Source organism: Lathamus discolor, chromosome 4 (assembly GCF_037157495.1).
Source record: "Lathamus discolor isolate bLatDis1 chromosome 4, bLatDis1.hap1, whole genome shotgun sequence".
NCBI classification, from domain to species: Eukaryota; Metazoa; Chordata; class Aves; order Psittaciformes; family Psittacidae; genus Lathamus; species Lathamus discolor.
Window position 1 is genome coordinate 103,055,043 of NC_088887.1, and position 24,533 is coordinate 103,079,575.

The 24,533-nt window shown below is 41.4% G+C and overlaps 1 protein-coding gene across 6 annotated transcripts; it reads left to right on the forward strand.

Annotated features, from left to right (window-relative positions):
* Nucleotides 1–1,334: 1,334 nt before the first annotated feature.
* SPART (spartin) lies at nucleotides 1,335–24,533 on the forward strand. Of its 6 annotated transcripts, none has more exons than XR_010612435.1 (10): nucleotides 1,336–1,492; nucleotides 10,215–11,045; nucleotides 12,091–12,288; nucleotides 13,291–13,395; nucleotides 17,485–17,614; nucleotides 18,383–18,577; nucleotides 19,249–19,407; nucleotides 19,486–19,576; nucleotides 19,654–19,749; nucleotides 20,553–20,593. XR_010612435.1 is itself a non-coding variant. In XM_065678386.1 (10 exons), exons 2-9 carry the CDS (start codon nucleotides 10,224–10,226, stop codon nucleotides 20,611–20,613), a joined length of 1,761 nt encoding a protein of 586 aa, XP_065534458.1. In that variant the 5' UTR covers nucleotides 1,336–1,492; nucleotides 10,215–10,223; the 3' UTR covers nucleotides 22,717–22,804. The 6 variants fall into 6 exon arrangements, 5 of the variants coding, with proteins under 5 accessions (XP_065534455.1, XP_065534458.1, XP_065534459.1 ...); XM_065678386.1 differs by lacking the exon at nucleotides 19,654–19,749 and adding an exon at nucleotides 22,717–22,804 and having other exon boundaries at nucleotides 20,553–20,613; XM_065678387.1 differs by lacking the exon at nucleotides 20,553–20,593 and having other exon boundaries at nucleotides 19,654–20,537.

The following is a 24,533-nucleotide window of genomic DNA, read 5'->3' on the forward strand; positions in this document are numbered from 1 at the left end:
AGCCCAGAAAGCCAACCGTATCCTGGGCTGCATCAAAAGGAGCGTGACCAGCAGGTCAAAGGAGGTGATCCTGCCCCTCTGCTCTGCGCTTGTGAGACCTCACCTGGAGTATTGTGTGCAGTTCTGGTGTCCTCAACATAAAAAGGACATGGAACTGCTGGAACAAGTCCAGAGGAGGGCCACGAGGATGATCAGGGGACTGGAGCACCTCCCGTATGAAGAGAGGCTGAGGAAGTTGGGGCTCTTCAGCCTGGAGAAGAGAAGGCTGCATGGGGACCTCATAGCAGCCTTCCAGTGTCTGAAGGGGGCCTATAGGGATGCTGGGGAGGGACTCTTCATCAGGGACTGTAGTGACAGGACAAGGGGTAACGGGTTAAAACTTAAACAGGGGAAGTTTAGATTGGATATAAGGAGGAAATTCTTTCCTGTTAGGGTGGTGAGGCACTGGAATCGGTTGCCCAGGGAGGTTGTGAGTGCTCCATCCCTGGCAGTGTTCAAGGCCAGGGTGGACAAAGCCTTGTGTGGGATGGTTTAGTGTGAGGTGTCCCTGCCCATAGCAGGGGGGTTGGAACTAGATGATCTTGAGGTCCTTTCCAACCCTAACTATTCTATGATTTTATTCTATGATTCTATATGCATGCTTTTATACCTAAATACATATATATATACAAATATTGTCCAGCTTATGTGAAACTTACTTATATGTTATTAAAGTATTAAAAATGAGGTATTTTGGGAAAAGTATTTTTGTGAAAATGCAGGCAAAAATTAAGCAAGCCCACAGTGGTTGATTGGATTGCAGTCACTGAACGTATAGCTCACCAGAAACAGAGTTACCATTTGCAAGTGAGGAGGAAAACTTGCAGAATAAACACACCGTTTAATTTTTGTAGATTCAGGTCAGGCAGAAGCAGGTTATTTCTACAGCTATTGGAGGGATAGAGCTTCAGCCCTCTACTGGTGTGAATTCTGACTTAAAGCGCAAGTACTAGGGTTATATAAATTCACAGCAGATACAAGCTGCCCTGTGACAGGTGCTGGCATGGCAGAGCAGTATCAGCATGGACGGAAACACTGTCATGGTGGACATGCTCATGTGTTCGGGATGCTCAGGGAGCCTGGGCTTGCATCTGCTCAGCTCATCCCTCCCTCTCTTGCGACACTGCTGTGCCTTTCACCCGCTTCCAGGCCTCGCAAGGCCCGCGTACACAAGGCGACACTGGCAACAAGCACGCGGCTCCAAACCAGACACCGCGCCTCCCCCGCCCGCTGGCGCTCGGTGACGTGACTGTCTCTGTCAGCGGCCCCGCCCTCTGCCGCCTGACCCGTGAGGTGGAGCGGGGCGTGGCGGGGCTGCGCCCGGTGAGCGGTGCTGTTGCGTCGGGCCTTCTGGGGCCGACCGGGGCTCCCTGCAGAGCCGTGGGGCTGAGGCGCGGGGGGTTGCTCGCCTGCGGCGGGGCGGGACGGCGCGGAGCGATCGGCGTGCGCAGCGGTGAGCCGGATCGCGGTCCTGGGCAGGGCCTGGAGGGTGGTGGCAGCCCTCGAGGAGCCCCGCTGCCCTGCGCCCGGGACAGCGGGGGTCAGGGCTGGCGGGAGGGGTGGAGGAGCCGGCGGGGCGGCGGGGAGCGCTGTGGTTAGGCCAGGTTGAAGTAGCCGCGATAATGAGTAATGTTTTGAGTGTCGTCTCGTGGAACTGAGAAGTGTTCTGTTAAAGTACTTTGGAAAACGGCTCCCTACTTTGTCTTTTTTTGATTCACGTCAAACAGTTTGGGCTTGAGTAGTTTGAATATGGAAAAATCTGTTTGCAGTGGTAGGAAACTGGCAGGCATGCAGCTAATGAAAAAATATTAAAGAGCTGTCTTACGTTACAGTAAGTTTTCTATGATGTCGTTGGAATCTTCGGCCACAGAACAGTGGATAGTGATGATGTCGTTATACTTCAGTGCTGTGAACAGTGTGATGTCAGGCAGCACAGCTGCACCATGAAGGGAATTATCTGCCCCATGGGTTTTCACTTTCCTTTTTAGAGAAATGCCACGTCGGGTGCTCAGAGCCTAAAAGCTTTGAGTTGAGAGCATGTGATTGAGATACAGGCCAAAGAGGCGGGGAAGTTAATTTATTTAGCTAAAAAAAAAAAAAAAAAAAAGGCTTGAGAAAGCAGTAGTACCGAGGGGAGGAAAATAAGATGTGCTGGCTGGGTGAATGCAGGTTCTGGGATATCTGCCTGAGAAGATGGTGTAGGCTGGAATGTCAGAAGATGGAAGTTTGCTGAAGCTTTAAGTAGTTTTGAGAGTAGGAATTGCCATGTTAGACCAGGTCACTGACTTTCTCTGTTATCCAGTCTTTTTATATTACCTGCCTGCTTAAACGCGAGCAGTAGGCCATCACCTAATGAAAAATTTAAGGGTTACTTTAAGCAGAATAATTTAAATAAAGGAAAAAAAAAACAACATAAATTTATTCAGGCTAGAGCCTGGCTTGTGTTAGTTTCAATCCTTTACAACATCTGTTTTAATTCAGGTAGTTCTCTAAATTCTTGGAAGTTACAAATATTTTCTTAATTCCTATTTCCCTATAGAAGTAAGACTTATACAGTTCTGCCTGCATGGTAGGTCTCCTTCATCCTCTTCATCTTTGAAATCAGTGTCTGATAGAGAAACAGTTGACATATAGAAAGAGCTCTTGGATTAAAGTGTTGGTGGAGGTTTTTGTTGTTGGTTTGTTGGGTTTTTTGTTGTTGTTTTGCTTTTATTCTTCCTATAGCCGCAGGGTTTCAAGAATAGTTGGAGTGACCTCTGGCAGTCAGGTTATTTAATCCTCTTAAGCTTTAGGCTCCACATTTACCTTCTGGTACTGAGATCCACTAGTGAGCTGTATTTTTTTTTTTTTAAATATACATTATTTTTTAATGAAATAGGGTTTGCTGCTTCAGATGCAGGATGGTCAGTCAGATAGTTGAGATGTTAGTTTACAGTATCAGATGGAGCTCAGGTTTCCCTGTTGCGTTGTAGTCTCTCTTGGTTGTGTCCCTGAAAGCTCCAGAGTGTATCTGTACTGATAAAAGGAAAAGGGGCATGGAATCAGCTCAAGCACTGAATTGACCTATGATTATCTGCAGTGCCCATTAGCTCCTTTCTTAGCTCTGTTTTGGACCAGCTTTCTCCACGGCGAGTTCCTCTAAATCTTATTTATCACTAAGTAGTACAGATCTGGGCCAATCTGGCTGTAGAACCAAAGGCTGGTTTGCAGTGCTCTAATAATTAGTAATACATGCTTTATAATTCATTTCAGCTTCAAAACAGAGAAAATAAGGCTGCATTATACACAAATGGATTACAGATAAATATTAAAATATGCACAATGCTTAAATACTATATTAAGATCGTACACTGAAAATAATGTCCAAAGATCTTCCTTGCATGTGATCAAATTGCTGCTAAAATGTTCTGTTTCACAGAATATGTCTTCTTCTGTTGTGAGGGAGCAATCCAGTTGGCTTACTTACTTTATACCATCTATTATTTTGTTTCCATTTTAATAAATTGATAAGAATAAATTCATCTCTTAATAGAATCATGGAATAGTTACGCTTGGAAAGGACCTTAAGGTCGTCTAGGTCCAACCAAACTGCCATGGGCAGGGACACCTCACACTAAACCATGTCACCCAAGGCTCTGTCCAACCTGGCCTTGAACACCACCAGGGATGGAGCATTCACAACCTCCCTGGGCAACCCATTCCAGTGCCTCACCACCCTTACAGTAAAGAATTTCTTCCTTATATCCAATCTAAACTTCCCCTGTTTAAGTTTTCACCCATTACCCCTTGTCCTGTCACTACAGTCCCTAATGAAAAGCCCATCCCCAGCATGCGTATAGCCCTGCTTCAGATACTGGAAGGCTGCTATGAGGTCTCCATACAGCCTTCTCTTCTCCAGGCTGAACAGCCCCAACTTTCTCAGCCTGTCTTCATACAGGAGGTGCTCCAGTTCCCTGATCATCCTCGTGACCCTCCTCTGGACTTGTTCCAACAGTACCATGTCTTTTTTTATGCTGTGGACACCAGAACTGTACACAATACTCCCAAGTGAGGTCTCACGAGAGCAGGGTAGAGGGGCAGGATCACCTCTTTCAACCTGCTGGTCACGCTCCTTTTGATGCAGCCCAGGATACGGTTGGCTTTCTGGGCTGCGAGCGCACACTGAAGCCAGCTCATGTTCATTTTCTCATCAACACCCCCAGATCCTTCTCCTCAGGGCTGCTCTGAATCTTTTCTTTGCCCAGTCTGTAGCTGTGCCTGGGATTGCTCTGACCCAGGTGTAGGACCTTGCACTTCACATGGTTGAACTTCCTAAGGCTGGCATCAGTCCACCTCACAAGCGTGTCAAGGTCCCTCTGAATGGCATTCCTTCCATCTAGTGTATCAACCACGCAGCTTGGTGTCATCGGCAAACTTGCTGAGGGCAAGTTTCAATCCCACTGTCCACGTCACCGACAAAGATGTTGAACAAGACTGGTCCCAACACTGACCCCTGAGGGACACCACTCGTTACTGGTCTTCAGTTGGACATTGAGCCATTGACCACAACTCTTAGTATGCAGCCATCCAGCCAGTTCTTTATCCATCGAGTGGTCCTTCTATCAAATTGATGTCTTTCCAATTCAGAGACAAGGATGTTGTGTGGGAGAGTGCCATACACTTCGCACAAGTCCAGGTAGATGACATCAACTGCTCTACCCCTGTCCATCAGTTCTGTAGCCCCATCATAGAAGGCCACCAAATTGGTCAGGCAGGATTTTCCACTTCGTGAAGCCATGCTGGCTGTCACCAAGCACCTTGTTTTTCATGTGCCTTAGCATGCCTTCCAGGAGAATGTGCTCCAAGATTTTGCCAGGCACAGAGGTGAGACTGACTGGTCTGTAGTTTCCTGGGTCATTCATTTTCCCCTTCTTGAAAATGGGGGGTTATATTTACCTTTTTCCAGTTGTCGGGAACTTCACCTGACTGCCATGATTTTTCAAATACGATGGCCAGTGGCTTAGCAACTTCATTCGCCAGCTCCTTCAGGACCCGTGGATGGGTTCCATCAGGTCCCATGGACTTGCGCACGTTCAGATTTTGAAGATGGTCTCGAACCAGATCCTGTCCTACAGTGGGCCCAAGGTCTTCATTCTCACAGTCCCTGCATCTGCCTTCCAAGACTTGGGTGGTGTTGTCAGAGCTTTTGCTAGTGAAGACCAAGGCAAAGAGGTCATTAGGTATCTCAGCCTTCTCCAAATCCTGTGTAGCCAGTTCTCCTGATAGCTTCCAGACAGGGTCCACGTTGTCCCTACTCTTTTATTTGCATTGTACCTATAGAATCCTTTCCTATTCTCTTTCACATCCCTAGCCAAGTTTAATTCTAACTGGGCCTTAGCCCTCCTAACCTGGTCCCTAGCTTCCCAGACAACATCCCTGTACTCTTCCCAGGCCGCCTGTCCTTGCTTCCACCTTTTATAAGCCTTTTTTTCCTCCCAAGTTCCTCAGCAGCTCCTTATCCATCCAAGGAGGTCTTCTGGCCCTCCTGCTGCATTTCCTTTTAGTTGGGATGCAGCACTCCTGAGCTTGTAGTAGGTGATCCTTCAATATTAACCAACAGCCTCGGGCCCCCCTGCCTTCTAGGACTATATCCCACCGAACCTTACTAAGCAGGTTCCTGAGGAGGCCAGAGACTGCTCTCTTGGAGTCCAGGGCAGTGAGTTTGCTGCACACTCTTCTCACTGTCCTGAGGATCTTGAGCTCAACCATCTCATGATCGCTGCATCCAAGGCTGCACTGGAGCACCACATTTCCAGCGAGCCCTTCCCTGTTAGTGAGCATGACATCAAGCATGGCACCTCTCCTTGTTGGCTCCTCTATTACTTGCAGAAGGAAGTTGTCTTCCACACAATCAAGGAACCCCCTGGATTGCTTGTGCTGGGCTGTACTGTCTCTCCAACTGATACCAGGATGGTTGAAGTCCCTCATGAACACTGACTTTCAGTTGTCTTGTGTTAAAATTTACTGCGAATTCCTTCCCCCATTTCCAGATGCTTTTCTACCCAAAGGCATGGTTTGGTGGTAACTGTGCTGTGCATATACTGCAAACTTGGGATATTTCAAACAATCGGAGATGAGTTGCAGCATGCCCACTCTTCTGAACGGCTGACTCAGTTTTTGTAGCTCTGCCATGCACAGCCGTGCACTACTGCCGTGTATATGCGGATAGTGCTGACAGCTCCTTTTTCTTACAGACCTTTTTTAGCTTTAATAAAGACTGAGCTTTAGCAAGAGCAGTCATGGTGACAATAGTAAATTAATTGGCTCAAGTTGAAATGTAGCTATGACTTGAGGCTTTTACTTGGTGTCTCTTCTTGTATAACAATTACTAGCAAAAGGATTATTTAGAATCTGGAATATCTTTGCCTCAGCCTTTCCCAACAAAACCAAATCAAAACCATGTGGCAAAGTAGATTAAAGTACTTCAATTGTGTTCTCACAAATTAGTTCTGTACCTTAAGAAGGGATTTTTCACAGGCACTAAAAATGTCAAAACACTAGATTTTGCTCATGAAGTACAGTGTGATGTTAGTTAAAACTTGTCTTTCTCAATCTTTTAAACATTTTCTGTTTCTACAATAATTTTTAAATTGGAATTCTTTACTGTTAATGTTAAATACTATTGTTTTTCACCTCTATACTCTTCTCAAAAGGAAAAATGCATTTTTCATTAGTAAATACAAGTATTGACAGAAGATGATGTGGTTTGGCAGTCCCTGGGGTTTTTTGCTAGCAAATAATTTGTGCATATTTCAAATGGTTAATGTGTAGATCATAAGATACATGACATGGTTAAGTTTAATCTTTCATGTAAGGATCTAGCTCTATCCACAGACTTGTTAGATTTCTTTTCAGTTACTTTCAAGATAATTGTTTTATTTTGTGCTGGTTAGAAGCATGCTTGTAACTCCTAAACTTGGTGTCCTTGATGGATATTAAATGTGCACTTATTCTTTATAGAATCATAGAATGATTTGGGTTGGAAGGGACCTTAAAATTCATCTAGCTCCAACCCCCTGCCATGGGCAGGGACAGTTTCCGTTAGACCAGGTTGCTCCAAGCCCCATGAAGCCTGACCTTGAACACTGCCAGGGATGGTGCAGCCACAGCTTCTCTGGACAGCTTGTTCCAGTGTCTCACCACCCTCATAATGAAGAATTTCTTTCTTACATTTAATCAAAATCTACCCTCTTTCAGTTTTAAACTGGTCCCTTTTGTTCTGTCCTACATGCCCTTGTAAAAAGTCTCTCTCCAGATTTCTTGTAGGCCCTTTTTAGGTGTTGGAAGACTGTTAAAAGGTCTCCCTGGAGCCTTATGTCCTTCAGGCTGAAGAAACCCAGCTCTCTCAGACTGTCTCTATAGGAGAGATGCTTCAGCCTTCTCATCATCTTTGTGGCCTGCTCTGGATTTACTCGAGCAGGTCCATGTACCTTTTGTGTTGGGGTCCCCAGAGCTGTATGCAGCACTGCAGGTGGGATCTCACAAGAGCAGACTAAAGAGAGAGAATCACTTCCCTTGACCTGCTGGTTATGCTTCTTTTGATGTAGCATATGGTTGGCAGTATTGTTCCTCAGCTTAAATCAGAGATGCTAAGCCTGTTGGCAGGAAATGACTGCAATCAACCAAAAAAAATCTCCTTCAGCCCAGAATTCCTGTTTCCTGCTACGTGAGAATAGAGCAGTGGGCAATGAGCCTTGTGGCTTGAGTCACTGCTGATATGCTCCACATGGGCAGCCTTCTCAGGCCATCGCTGTTATATTATGAGCTATGTGTCTATCATTGGACTGAAGTCATGTTATCTTGTCTTTTGCATGAAATTGGATTCTGTGTATCATAAAAACAAAAATGTGCTCCAGATTACATGGTACGTCTGTCATGTGACTGCAGATGCATCAGTCACCTAAGGGCTACCTGCACTTAGATCATAAAGGATGTGGGACTAGAACATGGCGTTCTGTCTTTGCCTCTTTAAAAATCTTTTCATGACCTGCATTTCTCTGCTTTTGTTGGAGTATATGTATATAATTATATATATGTTGGAGTATATGTATATGTATAATTTTCTAGATTATACATATTTATTTTTTTACTTTATTGATAGGCTAAAAGAAGAAGAGACAGTAAATAAATGTAGGTGCTACTTCAGAATTTATTAGAAGTTTGCATTTTAATAATTCTTTTCTTCTTTCCTTATTTACTTTTTTCTTTTTATCCAGTATATTTAATCATAGAATCATAGAATAGTTAGGGTTGGAAAGGACCTTAAGATCATCTAGTTCCAACCATCCTGCCATGCGCAGGGACACCTCAGACTAAACCGTGTCACCCGAGGCTCTGTCCAACCTGGCCTTGAACGCCACCAGGGATGGAGCATTCACAGCTTCCCTGGGCAACCCATTCCAGTGCCTCACCACCCTTACAGTAAAGAATTTCTTCCTTATATCCAATCTAAACTTCCCCTGTTTAAGTTTTCACCCATTACCCCTTGTCCTATCACTACAGTCCCTAATGAATAGTCCATCCCCAGCATGCCTATAGCCCCGCTTCAGATACTGGAAGGCTGCTATGAGGTCTCCACGCAGCCTTCTCTTCTCCAGACTGAACAGCCCCAACTTTCTCAGCCTGTCTTCATACGGGAGGTGCTCCAGTCCCCTGATCATCCTTGTGACCCTCTTCTGGACTTGTTCAAAGAGTTCCATGTCCTTTTTATGTTGAGGAGACCAGAACTGCACACAATACTCCAAGTGAGGTTTCATGAGAGCAGAGTAGAGTGGCAGGATCACCTCCTTAATTAAGGAGACTAATGCAGTTGCTAAGTCTTTGGCTTAGTTAGCCAAACTTAACTTTCTCTAGGGAAAAGTACTTGATTCACCAGAAAACATCAGTAACTTCTGCACACCTCTTCTTGTTCTTGTGCAGCCTTCTAGAATGTGGATCAGCATTGTCTGATGTCTCATCAATGCTGTATACAATGGCATTAATACTTCTGTATGTGTAACAGAAGTATTTTTATTTTTGCACTTTGATTTTTACTTACCCCTATTTTTTTTTGTGTCTTGCTATCATTGTGATTTTATCTAGATTTTCCTCCTTTATTCCATCCAGTTTACAGCAGAGAATCATTGTTTTTATTGAAAATGCATGCTCTTTCATTTTTATATAATACCCATTTTTGTTGTCCACAACCATTATTTCCTAGTATAATAACCTGATTTTTCTGAATTGACAATGCCTCTCAACACTGTCAGGAAAAAAATTTCACTGGAATTTTTTGCATTGTGTGTTGTAAACAGTGTCTTTGTCCAAGCATGATTTGTATTTACTGCATTTGGCCAGGACAGAAGATATACATTCAGTTAAAATATATACACATAAACCTGTTGGATTCTTTTCTGCTCTTCAGTTATTGAAATACACGTGAGGCAGTTTGAGGAATACATTCATAGAACCTGCAACCTGCACATATTGGTGCTTCCAAGTTTTTGTCACCTGGAATGCAAGGAAAGGAGAACACCAGCTGTCTTTCTCACCTTATAAACACTGTAAAGGAAATATGTAATTCCCTGGTTTTATTTTGTAAAGCTTTAACTGTTCAGAGTATTTCTTCCCAGTTCTCTGTGTTGGAAGTTTATCAAGGTTTGTTTAAATCTGTTGAGTGCTTTCCCTTAAAATGTTTAAGTAAGTATGTACTGAGTTTTTTAAGTTCAGCCTTTATTTGAATTGACAAAATGTTAACTGAAATTTTTTAATACCTTAAAGATTTTTTCAAAATATCCTCTGAAGTAAATTCTTAAACTTTTTTTTAGTCCTGTATTTGCTACTGATCTTAATTTTTTAAGGTGGAAAATTTAATTTTGGGCATGATCATATTCTTCTGATGTTTAACTTTTAAGAAATACATGTCTGATGTAACTAGATATGATAGTTACAAGTTTCTTGCTGTCTTGAAATCTTGTGTTCTAAATCTGAAGGTTATTAGGTGATAACCATAACATATCAGACACCGTACCACGTGGCTAGTTAGCTTTCTGCTAATACATGCAGTATGGTCATCACTAGAAACTAATTAGGAAGCATTTTATTCTAAGGTAAATATTGTTTGGCTTTATAAGTATTTTTAATAATTTTTATTCCAGTTTGCAGTAATGGAACAGCTGCAGGATCCCGTTGTGCAAGAAGATGCAAATATTAAAGCTATTAATGAAGAGTACAGGAAAGCGTTTCTTTTTATTAATAAAGGACTGAATACAGATGAACTGGGTCAGAAGGAAGAGGCAAGAACTTATTATAAGCAAGGGCTTGACCACTTGCTCCGAGGAATTAGCATTCCGTCACAGGGTCCCACATGCATAGGGTCCCAGTGGGAGTCTGCTAGGCAAATGCAACAGAAGATGAGGGAGACCCTGCAAAACGTTCACACTCGACTTGGCATTCTGGAACAAAACACCCCACCTGTACAAGCGAGTCCTGCTGTGATGGATGCCCCTGATGGGGTGCCCAGGTTATACCCATCCATTCCTTCCAAAGAAAAGCCAGAAAGACCCCCCGCCCCTAATTCTCTACTTGTACCAAGTCAGCCACCTGCAGCAGATGGAAGTGTTGCAACTGTGAGCCCGGGGCAAATTCCAGCTATGAGTCCATCTGCAAAACCTCTTTGTCTGCCAAATGAAGCACCTCCTGCCTATACTCCTCAAGCTACCAATGGCCATTTTACTGTGTCTTATGGCACAGACTCTGGGGAGTTTTCTTCTGTAAGTGAGGACTACTACAGCAAGTGTACTCAGCCACCTCCCCTTGAAAACCTGGGAGTGGATGCAGATGAGCTGATCTTGATTCCCCAGGGGGTACAGATATTCTTCGTGACTCCTGATGGGCAGGTTAGCGCTCCTTCATATCCTGGATATCTACGCATTGTGAAGTTCTTGGATAGCGAGGTGGCTCAGAATCATCCACCTGCATTTCTTCAGGTAACAGGAAAATAATTTTGTCCTTTAATTAAATTTCAAGAGCTGTTACAAAATTTTAAAAGGCAGTCGTCTGTAAGTTCTTGCTCTGTGTGATAGTATCAAGGATGCTGGAAAAAAGTTTTATGCAAATTCACACTTTTATTACTTTTTCTGCAAAAATTGTCTTTCCGAGATTGTCAAGTGCTGACTGTTCTGATGAATTCCGTTTTCTGAAGGAGTTCACTTGTCTTTTCATTTAATAAAATTAACTTCCCTTTCCTCATTTAGAGAAGACATGTTGATCCGCCTATTGTAACATAATCAGTGTAAAACAGGGTTGTGCACTATCCACTTAAGCCTCAGCTAGTGAGAAGCTATTGCAGTTAGGACAACTGATAATTAGGAATTTGCGGGCCATATTAATCCAGACTCTGAACTGCAAGTAAAGAAGGTGCATAATTTGCATTTTTACAGTCCATGCTTGCTTCATGTAGGCATGTTCTGTAACATACATTGTGTTTCTGGTGTGGTTTCTGACTTTGGGTCTCCTTGTTGCTTCTAAGACTGGCTGCTGAAAGTCTCATCAGTGAAGGGGAAACTTAAGAGGAACAAACAAAAACTTCTTCCTGGTTCGGGGTCTGCTGATTCACCTGCACCTGTTTTAGCAGTCTTCAACAATCGCTCAGCTAAAGCCATGTTTTCTTTATCCTGTCATATAAACCTGTCCTGAATCTGCAGGAGATTACAGGCCCTGTGAATCCTGACTTGTTTGGCAGTGCTTTTCACCTGTTTCTGTACCTGGGCCTTACAATTAGACCTCATTTAAGAGTCTACTAGCCCAAATTATAGTCCTGTGAAAATTGGTATTTTCTCTACATTACACTGTCAGAGCCAATCGAGAATATTTCCATAGTGCTGGGTTTTTTTGTTCTTGATTGCATACAGCTGTTTTATTTTTCTTACTAAACTTAACAGAAGATCAAGTTTATGGTGCTTATCAGTATGTCCTACCTGGCTTTCTTTTTTAAAGCATCCTTTAATTCCTTTATGTACTTCTTGTTTCTAGGTCTGTGACTGGTTGTATCCTCTAATGCATAACCAGTCTCCTGTTTTGTGCTGCAATACTGGAGTGTACATGTTCCCTGACACGATGTCCCAGGTACCGGGGTCCTACGTGGGACTAGTGCTGTCTTCAGAACTTCCAGCAGTTGACAGAGAGCTGTTTGAGGATCTCTTAAAACAGATGTCTGACCTTCGAATCCAGGTACATTTCTGGGCTGTCTATTTTAAGCTAATAAAGAGAGGTGTAAATGGTCAGTATATTCTCTCATTTACAGTTAGTTGTGTAAAACTGCAAAGTTCTGTGTCTTGCTTGGTAAGCTCACCAGAGAGAAATAGCTAAAGTAGCCAAGATTAAGCAACCTAGTAAATAAACTGTAGGCCTTGTGAGATAGGAGGAAAGAACGTTTTTAATACTAAATTGTAAGCCCAGAGAGGAAATGGAGACCATTTTTTATATTTTGTCTATTTTTCCCAAAAGGTAACATAGAACCCAAATGGAATTTTTTGTTCAGGAGAAAACATGGTATTTCCTCTGTGTGTGCACACAGTCTGTGTAGTTTTGATGATACTGTTCTTGGAATATTGTGCCCAAATGTTTACAGTTAAAAAATGGTAAGGTGCTTCAGAGACAATCTGTGAAAATAGCGTGTGCCTCAAAAACCTGCCTTCAAATGGGATCTCAGAACAGATAAATGTAGTGTCTTATTGCACTAATATACTGACCAATAAAAAAAAATAGAGAAAACCCCATAGTTTTAATATGGAATAAGAGAAAGTGACTAGAAACAAGTGAAATATCTTACTGTAAGAGCACTGGCACACCATTTCAGGAAGAACAGTAATCAATGACTACTTAAAAGCTCGTAAGAAGATTGTATCTTCTCATGAAAGATAGATCTTGTTGAATCACCAAGATTTGAATGCAGTGATGATGCAGGACCAGTTTGCAGCATGCCATGTGGGCAGAGTTCTGCCATGGTATAAATCCTGTTGAGTTCAGCAGGGAATTTCACTAGCAAAAGGGGTCCCTAGTTTTTACTTAAAATGGAAAAGTAGTACAGAATAATGTGATGCTTCAGTGCAGGAATTAATGGGTAAAATCTATTGGTTTTCCTGCTTAGAAGTAACTCAAATTTGGTATCTCATTAGTTCCTTGTCCTAAAATTCCATGTTTTTATTAATGTTCCCTGATACAATGTCACAGGTGCCAGGATCCCATGAGAGAGTAGGGTTATCTTCAGAGCTCCCAGCAGCTGAGAGAGTGCATTTTGAAGATAAATTTAAACAGATGTCTGGCCACAAAGTCCAGGTAAATTCTAGGACAGTGATTCCAAATTTTATTAGTAAAATTGTCACTGAACAAAACACACAGCTTTTTTTTACATGTTGGAGCTGTTGAGCTTTCAGACTTGATTGACAGCTGCAGTGCATGCTGTGCCGTGTAGGGCTTGGGGGGTTTTTTGATTGTTTTTTTGTTTGTTTGTTTGTTTTTCTGTTAAGAGCTGATTGTTACTGCAGGCTACCACATTTTGCAGATCAGCAGATTTCTGGAGTCTTAAAACCTGTGATATAGCACAAATATTTCAACCCCTGGTCTAATGGCCATTTAATATGTCTGGTTTACATAGTACTCATGACAGCCTAATTAACAACTATATTTAACGTAGTTATAGTCCTGAATCACCTGTCTTACCAGAGAATCCATTTCTGCTCCTTAGGATAGTTCTTAGAAGTCTTGTTAACTGTTTTTCTACACCAAGCTGTGGTGTAGCTAAATTATATCTGGAACATAGTTTTGGGTTGTTTTTTTTTTTTTGTTGTTGTGTTTTACTTCTCCTGCCCAGCCTCCAAAGCATTTTGGTCAAAGGCTGAAGACATTTCTTGAACATGAAATTTTACACTGCTGTCAAGCACTAACTGATGATATAGTACATGTAGCAATAGATTGTTAACCTTCTGGATAGCAACCTTCCAAATCTTAATCTACTCTTTTCTGTTAATGTTGGTTTTATTTTATTTTGCTGCAACAGTCATCTTTGTGTGATACCCTGCTTTTAGTTCCAGTAAATATTTCTGGGAAACCTAAGAATTCCATGTGATATCAAATACTATTCTATATTGTATACTCTATTCTGCTTATACTTTCCATCTAAGAATACAGACTCTTCTAGACTAAACAAAAAGTTTTTTTCTATCAGTCATTAACCAGCAGTGTTTCAATTGTTGAAACGTTTACAGAATCACAGAATTCCAAGGGTTGGAAGGGACCTCAAAAGATCATCTAGTCCAACCCCCCTGCAAGAGCAGGGTAACCTACAGTACATCACACAGGAACTTGTCCAGGCGGGCCTTGAATATCTCCAATGTAGGAGACTCCACAACCCCCCTGGGCAACCTGTTGCAGTGCTCTGTCACTCTTACAGTAAAGAAGTTCTTCCTGATGTTAATGTGGAACTTCCTATGCTCCAGTTTACACCCATTGCCCTTTGTCCTATCACTGGATATCACTGAAAAAAGCCTAGCTCCATCATCCTGACACCCACCCTTGACATATTTGTAAAGACTGATGAGGTCACCCCTCAGTCTCCTCTTCTCCAAGCTGAAGAGACACAGCTCCCTCAGCCTCTCCTCATAAGGGAGGTGTTCCACTCCCTTAATCATCTTTGTGGCTCTGCGCTGGACTCTTTCAAGCAATTCCCTGTCCTTCTTGAACTGAGGGGCCCAGAACTGGATGCAATATTCCAGATGCGGCCTCACCAAGGCTGAGTACAGGGGGAGAAGAACCTCTCTTGACCTACTAACCACACCCTTTCTAATGCACCCTAAGATGCCATTTGCCTTCTTGGCCGCAGGAGCACATTGCTGGCTCATGGTCATCCTCCTATCCACCAGGACCCCCAGGTCCCTTTCCCCTTCGCTACTTTCCAGCAGGTCACCCCCCAACCTGTACTGGTACATGGGGTTGTTCTTCCCCAGATGCAAGACTCTACACTTGCCCTTGTTGAATTTCATCAAGTTTCTCCCCGCCCAACTCTCCAGCCTGTCCAGGTCTCGCTGAATGGCAGCACAGTCCTCTGGTGTGTCAGCCACTCCTCCCAGTTTTGTGTCATCAGCAAACTTGCTGAGGGTGCACTCAGTTCCCTCATCCAGGTCGTTGATGAAAATATTAAACAGCACCGGTCCCAGCACCGACCCCTGAGGGACTCCACTAGTCACAGACCTCCAGCTAGATTCTGCGCCATTGACCACAACTCTCTGCCTTCTTCCTTTCAACCAGTTCTCGATCCACCTCACTACTTGATCGTCAAGCCCACACTTCCTTAGCTTATCTATGAGGATGCTGTGGGAGACAGTATCAAATGCCTTACTGATACCAAGAAAAACCACATCTGCCGCTCTGCCATCATCTCTCCACCTAGTCACTTCCTCATAGAAGGCTATAAGGTTGGTCAAACATGACTTCCCCCTCATAAAACCATGTTGGCTGTTCTTAATGACCCCCTCATCCTTGATATGCCTAGAGATGGAGTCAAGAATAAGTTGTTCCATCACCTTTCCAGGGATGGAGGTAAGGCTGACCGGTCTATAATTACCCGGGTCCTCCTTTTTGCCCTTCTTATAGACTGGGGTGACCTTTGCCATCCGCCAATCCTCAGGCACCTCTCCCGTCTCCCACGACTTACCAAAGATGATGGAGAGTGGCCTAGCAATGACCTCCGCCAGCTCCCTCAGCACCCGTGGGTGCATTCCATCCGGACCCATCGATTTACAGATGTCCAGATTGCATAGCTGATCCCTAACCCAATCCTCATCTACCAAAGCAAACTCCTCCTTTGTCCTGACTCCTTCTGGGGCTATAGGAATCCGGGGCCCTCGGGGAGAGTCTGCAGGAGTAAAGACAGAGGCAAAGAAGGCATTCAGCACCTCTGCCGCCTTTATATCCTCTTGTCTCCAGGGCACCCACCTCGTTCAGCAGTGGGCCTATATTGCCTCTTGTGTTAGTTTTATTTGCTATGTATTTGAAGAAGCCCTTTCTATTGTCCTTAACCCGACTAGCAAGATTAAGCTCCAAGGAGGCCTTAGCTGTCCTAATTGCCTCCCTACATCCTCTAACAACTGTCCTATATTCTTTCCAAGTGGCCAGCCCCTCCTTCCATAATCCATGGATTCTCCTTTTCCACTTGAGTTTGCCCAGCAGCTCCTTATTTAACCACGCTGGTCTCCTAGATCCCTTACTTGATTTCCTACTCATTGGGACGCTCTGATCCTGAGCTTGGAAGAAGTGGTCCTTGAATGCTGACCAACTATCTTGAGCCCCTTTACAGCCTAGTACCCTTTCCCATGAGACTTCCCTTAGCAGTTGACTGAAGAGGCCAAAGTTGGCCCTTCAGAAATCCAGAACTGTGGCTTTGCTAGGTATTCTATTCCTCCCGCACAGGATCCTAAACTCCACCATCTCATGGTCACTGCAGCCAAGGCTGCCATTGACCATCACCACTTCGACCAAACCCTCCTTGTTGGCGAGTACTAAATCTAGCAGCGCTGCTCTCCTAGTTGGTACGTCCACCATTTGCATTAAGTAGTTATCATCAATGCACTGGAGGAACCTCCTAGACTGTGAATGATTGTTTACTTTTACATTAGAATAATACTAAAATAGAATCTCAACAAAAACCTAAGTTACTAAATTGTTTTTTGCTTTCTGTAATTAAAGTTTAATTATATGTTCTTTGTGAACTGTCTAAAGTGATATAACACTTCTTAGAAACACTAACCAGGCTATGGTGGTGGTTTGTATGTTTGAATGATTAACACCTACTCCAGAAACTCTAGTGTTTGACATGAAACTACACAGAACCTAGCCATCCAACTTTACATTTGGAACAGTACCATGCACAGTTTAATGTGTTTCCTTGGCTGTGCCAGTCTGCAAAAACATCAACAGCACATATGATGAATAATCTCCTTTATTTTTACATTTGTGAGGAAAGGATGAGGAGCAAAACAACCAGAACAGCTGCATTCTTTTAGTGCAGCTGTATTCTGTGACCAAAGACTTAAGTTCCCATATTGAATAAAAACAGAGTTGACTTCCCTCTGAGAACATAAAATGATAAAGGACAAGTCTCATCTTTTGGCAGTGTTGGCAAGTGCATCTTTTTCTTACTGGATGAAGAAAGCATACAGAAAATGCTGAGCTTTCTGATAAGCTTTTTTGAATGCACAGCTTATCTGTGCAAAAGTAATTGAATCACAAATTTCCCTTGAGTTTCTGGGCACTGACCCGAGGAATGCACAACATTAACATGATTTGATAATGGATTTGTATGATCTAAAACAGAAATCCTGATGATAATGTTGCAAATTAGATTCTCAGTTGTTTACTCTCCCTTTTTAGCCTTCAGATACCTCTGGTGATGGAGTTAACTTGTCTCAGACTGTACGGATTGAACCACAACCTGAAGGAGCAGAAAATCAGAAAGAGTTGCCAGAATGGAGTGAGAAAGTTGCCCATGGAATCCTGTCAGGTACTGTTGTAATAAGGGGATTGTGTTGAATATGAACTGCTGTGACTAACATTTTAACAGTATTTTCACTTAAATCCGTGTGGGCTGGTAAAAGGTGAGTGGTCAGAAGTAGTAGTTCATCAGTTCCGTTTGTGATCATCTGAAGTATACTTTGGGCTTTATGAAACCAGTGCAGAATTTAAATCCATTGCCAACAGTCTTGCTTATTGCAAATGAGGTAGGCTTCTCATTGGCTAAATATTAGGATTTAAATGTTACTCAAACCACTGAGACAGAACAATTTTACTCCTGTACAAGCAGTTATATTAAACCAGGCATGTATCTGCAAATAAACTTTTTTTTTTCTTTGAGAAACTCTGGAAATACTAGTGACTATTCACTGATTGTAATAAAGATGAATCCGCCAGGAGGACTAGAGAGTTGGGTGGTGTGCTTTCAGAAGGTAACAGCAGCAAGATATGCAATTCTATCACTTCTGACCCAGCTGTGGCTTGGATATCTATCAAAAACTGAGTATCTGTATTAAGCCGAGGTTTGGATGATGGGTGGCTGTATAAAACTTCAATAAAGTGAACTTAAAAAAAGTGGGCTGTGTAGGAGCAGAAAATAGCTGCAGGAATTCATGTTGGCCTGTTCAGGGAAGATTATAATTGCAGGCTGTGTTTCAGGAATGTTTCCAGTCAGTGTTGCAGAGGCAGAGGAGGGAAACCTGTAGGAAAGCTGTCTGTGAAGTTGTATATTGTAAGAAAATCAATTTTTGCCTTGAAGGTGCATCTTGGGTAAGCTGGGGCCTAATAAAAGGCGCAGAATATACTGGTAAAGCTATACATAAAGGAGCTTCTAAACTGCGAGAACACATCCAACCAGAAGAAAAACCTCTGGAAGTCAACCCAACTGTAGCAAAGGGACTTCATGTAGCAAAACAGGCTACTGGAGGAGCTGTGAAAGTCAGCCAATTCTTAGGTAAGAATTTGCATCTCATAGTATATTATCGTTTTGTCTGAATAAATATTCTGTAAAATGAGATCTGGTTTCTCTAGCCAATAAACTAGAGAAGGGACTGATCAGTGAAATCCAGAGATCAGTAGTTTTTGCCTTGTTATCTCCTGCGAGTGACATGTTTTAGGACTAATATTTATTATTTGGCCTTGAGGCATCCTTTTCTTTCATAGAAGCATATACAGTCTTAAGGTTTAAAAGAAAATTGTGCTGGATGTTATAAAACTACTTTGAAGAGCTGGAGAGATTGTAAGAAAGACTTTTCCAGAAGTCAGGGCAGAGAAGAAACAGCACGTTCCCTATCTGCCAGTTGGGGATAACCAAACAATGGAAATGGTTTCTTGAAATTTGAATGTGAGACTAGTGTGTCCTTTGAAGTGCTGTTTAGCCATACTTGTTTCTTAGGAATTGGAGCTGAATCTGAAATCTGAAAATAAGAGAATCTGAAAAATAAAGTTGCTTCTGATCAGTTGGGTACTTAAGCGTGGATTGAAGCCTGTCATTGAAATAAGCATATTAAATAGAAGCAACACTCAGGACTTTAGTGTGCTTACTTCTTATTAGATGTAAGGACCTTTAAAGGAAGATGTTCTATGTTTGTACTAAATAATCTGCATACTATTATTTTATGGTAGTCGAGGGAGTCTGTTCTATAGCAAGCTGTGTTGGAAAGGAGCTGGCTCCACATGTGAAGAAGCATGGCAGCAAATTAGTTCCAGAGTCCCTCAAGAAAGATAAAGATGGCAAATCCACATTGGATGGTGCTCTGGTGGTAGCAGCAAGTGGAGTTCAAGGTAAGAGAAATCCCATGTGCTTTCTTAATTGCGTACTTTTCAATGGTGTGGACTCAAATAAGCTGGTCATTTTTACAGGGTTTTCAACAGTGTGGCAAGGTTTAGAAAGTGCAGCGAAGTGCATTGCTAAAAGTGTTTCAACTGAGACTGTAAAAACTGTCAAATACAAGTAAGTTATGTTTTTATTGATTTTATGTTCTACAGTGTATTGTCATTGTGTTTGATTACCAACAAAAGAAAAAAAAGCTTATCAAATTGCAGGGAAGGTGACTGAAGTACCAGCTTTGCTCTAATTATGCAGCACATGATAAGCTGCTAAGTGCACAGCAGTGAGCATCTCCTGTAAGTAAAAATATGAAATGAGTAAATGATTGTGGTTTTTTAAGCTCTCTTCTAGAAGCATTACAACTTCAGGCTATGCTATAAATAATGTTCAGTTTTGTGTCTTTGTGCTACAGTATAATGTCATTATGAAAAAACTTAGTGATTCAAACCTCTCAGCTCTGCTCCCCAATTTATGTAAACTTAGCTAAATTTAAGAGAAATGGAAGAACTTCCATCTATTGGCAGGTCTGACTAAAAGAAGTAGGTACAAAAAAAATTTGTGTAAGGAAATCTAAGGCATTAATAGCAATAATGAGATAATCTTGACTTGCAAAATACAGATGTTCTTAGAAAAAGATAATGGGGAGAGAGGGTAGTAACATTTTAGATTAAGATGATGTTGGTAAGATGATAGACCAAAAAGGAGTGCATGTACTGAAAAATTCAGTTAAGAATACAGGAATATATTGAAATGACTGCAAAATGTACTCATCAAAAAAAGTGCAATAGGTATAGCAGAAAGTGAAGAGCAAACCAACATGTAGATCGAGTGGCATCGGTGGTAAGTGTAGCAAGAGATGTTCAAAAACATGGCTGGAAGTGCATAGAGTACTAGCAGAAGGTAACAATGTAAACATGAGCATATAGCATTAAATGGCTTGGCATTCAGGGTTGTGTTGTGATGTGTTAAAATAGAAGGCTAAATAATGAAGTTCTAGTCAGTGGTGCCTTATTGCTAACATTTGTGTTCAGTAGGAATGCTGGAAGGTATTGTACTGGTACTTGTTTCACATAAATTCACATTAATGTTTTTGTTTTAGATATAAAGATAGGAAATACGAAGATCAACAGCCACCAGCCACTAAGAGTGAAAAACAATAAGTAATTAAATGTTGCAGTTAATTACAATTGAAAATACTTCAGATGTGATCTTTAATATATATATATATAAATACATATATATATATGTAAATACTCTGTCTTTTGGAAGCTGGTTTTTGTTTCGGTGACAAAGATCTCTGCCACTCAAAATACTCCAGTGAATGAGTTAAATTCCACAAAGCTAATGAAGCATCATCACAATGTCTCTAAATCAACAACAAAATCAGCTAAAACTTAACTGCGCAACCTTTGCGGATGGAATTATAAAGAGATCCTCATCATACGTGCATGTTGATCAGAACTGGGGGAAAACATAGCTTTGGAAGTAATATTTCTAACAAAGAACCATGCTACTACCTTGGTGGGGTTTTTACAACAATTTGAACTGCAGTGTCTACATCTACCCAAATTTTTTCTTAAAACAGAAAAAAACCCCACCAAAAACTTACAAATTATGCAATTGAGATAGGCAAACTGAAAAATCAGTTAACATTAAGAAATTGTTAGTCTGAGTGTATTGGATAAGCTGCAGCCCTACTTTAAATGATTTTACTGACATTATCTGAAACTGACTTGTGATGTTCCTTAGGCAAATATAATTAACCAAATTGACAAATTATGGAATTTTTGCTGTGGGATTAAATCTGTGATCTGCGAATCCAATGTTGGTGATTCCAGGCTCTATCAGAGAATTAAAAGCAGAACAAAAAAGCACTAATTTTTTTTATTCAGTTTCATCGTTGGTTCCAGCCATTATGCCATGACTTGTACAGATAATGCAATAAGTTGTTCGATTCTTTGATATTTTGTGCTTCTTTCTAGCCTTATTTTGAGGATCTCAAAAAATTTCTGGTCATAAGAACCTTAGGGAAAAAGTGATTTTGCAAATAGCTGGGATTCTAATGCTGCCAGAAATACTGCCCTTTGGCCTGGTTTGTCTGAATACAGTGCTCTCTGGGGAAATGTGTGGCTGCCCAGAACAGCTGGAGTTACTGCTCTCACTATACTTTTGTCCTCTTCCAGTATACTCTCTCTACTGATGCAGATGTGTCTCTTTCTTCAGAGCTGAGTAATTAATACAAGACTGCTGAATTGCCCCTTAAAGCATAAAGAGGCTGGACCCACAGCCCAGTGTAGAGACCAGAGATTTTCTCTCTTAGTAGTTTTCATCATATCCTCAACGCTGCTTTGAGCTTTCTGGGGTTTTGTTTGACTTCTGTCTGTATCATCCCCTTCCCCTTTGCCACTGTATTGATTTGCGGTTACTTCAGATAACTTTTCAATGCACAGTGGAATTTTTTTGCAGGGACCTTGCTTCCTCCAACATAGGAGCATAGGTGTGTCAGCACTTCACTGTACCAAGAAGACCTGTTAGACTGTGTGGGTTAACTTACTTGAGCATGGTTGTGCACTCCTTCAGTGAGTCTGCTTTTGGGACTTTGAACTATCATGCCTGTGTGTTGCTGTTACACCAGACATAGCATCATGTTATGCTATGTACAACAGGTGAAGGTGACACGGGACTAGTAGTAACCAAGCACTATGATGGCAGTGGTGGTACCAGCTGGGGAAAAAATATGCCTGAAGTGATTCCAGTCCCTTTTTTCTGGAACAAGTGAGAAGGCAGGACAGTATTTGCCCTCCCTCCTCCTCAGTGTTGCCACCCATGGTACAGACTGAGAAGGTTTAGCAGCTGTGAGCCTAGCTGTGAGGACTTACAGGGGATAGGACTTACAGGGATATTAGGAATTTTACCTAAAAACTTGGGTGGAAAAGTACTTCGGGGGGGGGGGGTATTGCATACAGCTTCCCCCCTTATGGTTCTATAGATAAGCATTCTGCTTTTCAAAACTAGAGAGGAAGGAAGGAGAAAGACTAGAAGGTTTTATGAAGAAAAAGTGAAGAAGCATATTAGTAATCCATCTGATAGAGGAGCAGCCCTTACTCAAATTGCTTGGTTATTTCTAATTTTATTCTTTATACATTCAGGCTGTGTGATAATTATTTGTTCTTGGCAATGCTTTAATGTTTGTTTTCAAACAAATTCCAGTGAAGATTAAAATAGTAAGTATACCAATCTACAAAACTGCTGTCTTTCTTTAGGTATGGAGATGATGCCGGCCGTGCTACAGACAATGCTATGAATTCTGCAGTCAATGTTGGTGTGACAGCATTTAACATTGACAATATTGGTATCAAAGCTGTTGTAAAGAAAACTGCAAAGGAAACCGGACATGCTGTGTTGGATGAATATAAAGTATTGGATAAGAAGAAGAAGGATAAAAAATGAAAGCATTGAAATATTTTTCAAAGCCTTACATTAGAGATGAAACTTCCTATTTAGACGTTACTACATTGCTAATCTGCAATTTAACACAAATCACGCTGTACTTTTCAGTCAACTATTAGTTAATTTGATATGAAAAGTTAATAGTAGGGACGGTGTTCACATAAGGAAAAATTAAAATTGTCTTAATTCCTTGTTGGGTATTGAACAAGGGTTTTAAACAACTGAATCAGGGCTTTAGACAATGGGACAGATGAGTTTGCAGTTAATAAACTTGCCTCTTTAAGCACTTTTTCAAAATATAAAATGAACTAGATTAATATAGAAATATTGTTGTGAATATTTTTGGAATCCTTTATATTTTTAAGGAAGGTGGTGATACAGAAACAAATAGGATTAGTAATTGTGGAACAAGTAGGATTTCTAGTTTTGTTTTTTAACTGTTCTGAAGAGTTAGTTTTACTAAACCAGCCTTGTCTTATTTAATATGCACTGCTAAAATAAGCTTTGTGTTTCATGGTTTTGTAGAGAATTTCCTTTTTTGGCTACCAAACAGCTAATCTTATGCAAAGTTCATGCTAGAAGATGTGAAAGATGAGCCTCAGGTAACTAGGTAGTTATTCCCTTTAAAACTTTATTTTTTTCTTTTTTCATCCAGCATATAAGCAAACCAAAGATACGAAGCATCTCTTCTAAAAGAGGGTATTTACTACTGTAGAAAAATGTATTCTTTAGTTGGTGCCATAAGGAATATACAGAGATTTTTTTGAGATTTTTATGTAAAGGATGAGTATGTTTTTGCATAAATTATTCTTCTGTGAAAACAGAAAACTCTGTTATTATTCTGTAGAGGACACTAGGAACTTCTATGCATTCTGTCTTTTTCAGCCAATCCAGAAAGATGCAGAGTATATACCATGGCCTCCTGAGGGCAGATACAGAATCACAGAACCATAGACTGTTGGGGTTAGAAAGGACCTTAAGATAATTTAGTTCCAACCCCCCTGCCATGGGCAGGGACACTTCCCACTAGACCAGGTTGCTCAAGGCACTGTCCAGCCTGGCCTTGAACACTGCGAAGGATGGAGCATTCAAAGACAATATGTATTTGCTTCAAGAAGTCATTCTAACAGCATCTTTATTCCATTAAATTCATAGTTTCACAAGGTTTGTCTTTAAAGGGTATGAAGACAAGCCCTCTTAATGGAGAGGTGTGTGGATGAGAATAGACATGACTGTGTAGGTTATCCTGTTCCTAGTGCAGTGTGAAATAACTCCATATGTAGAACCACTGAAATGCTTTCACACTGTTTATTTAACAGTTCACTGTTGAGTTTCAAAGCTGCTACATATTCTAATACTGGCTGGACCTGTAGCAAGCAGAACTCTATCCCTTTAAAACTTATCTCCATTTCATGTAAATGGAGAAAATAATTAATTTGTTGCTAGCAAATGATATTTGCATCGCATTGGAAAAAATAAATAACAACTAATGCTATTGGAATGGTAATAGATGCACATTTTGTAGTGGCTACTGTAGGTGTGTACTTAGGGTGAGAAATGTGAAACAAAGGATCTAACCACTTGAAGTGTAATGATCTATGGAAATAAAGATGATATCAAAGTTGGTTAA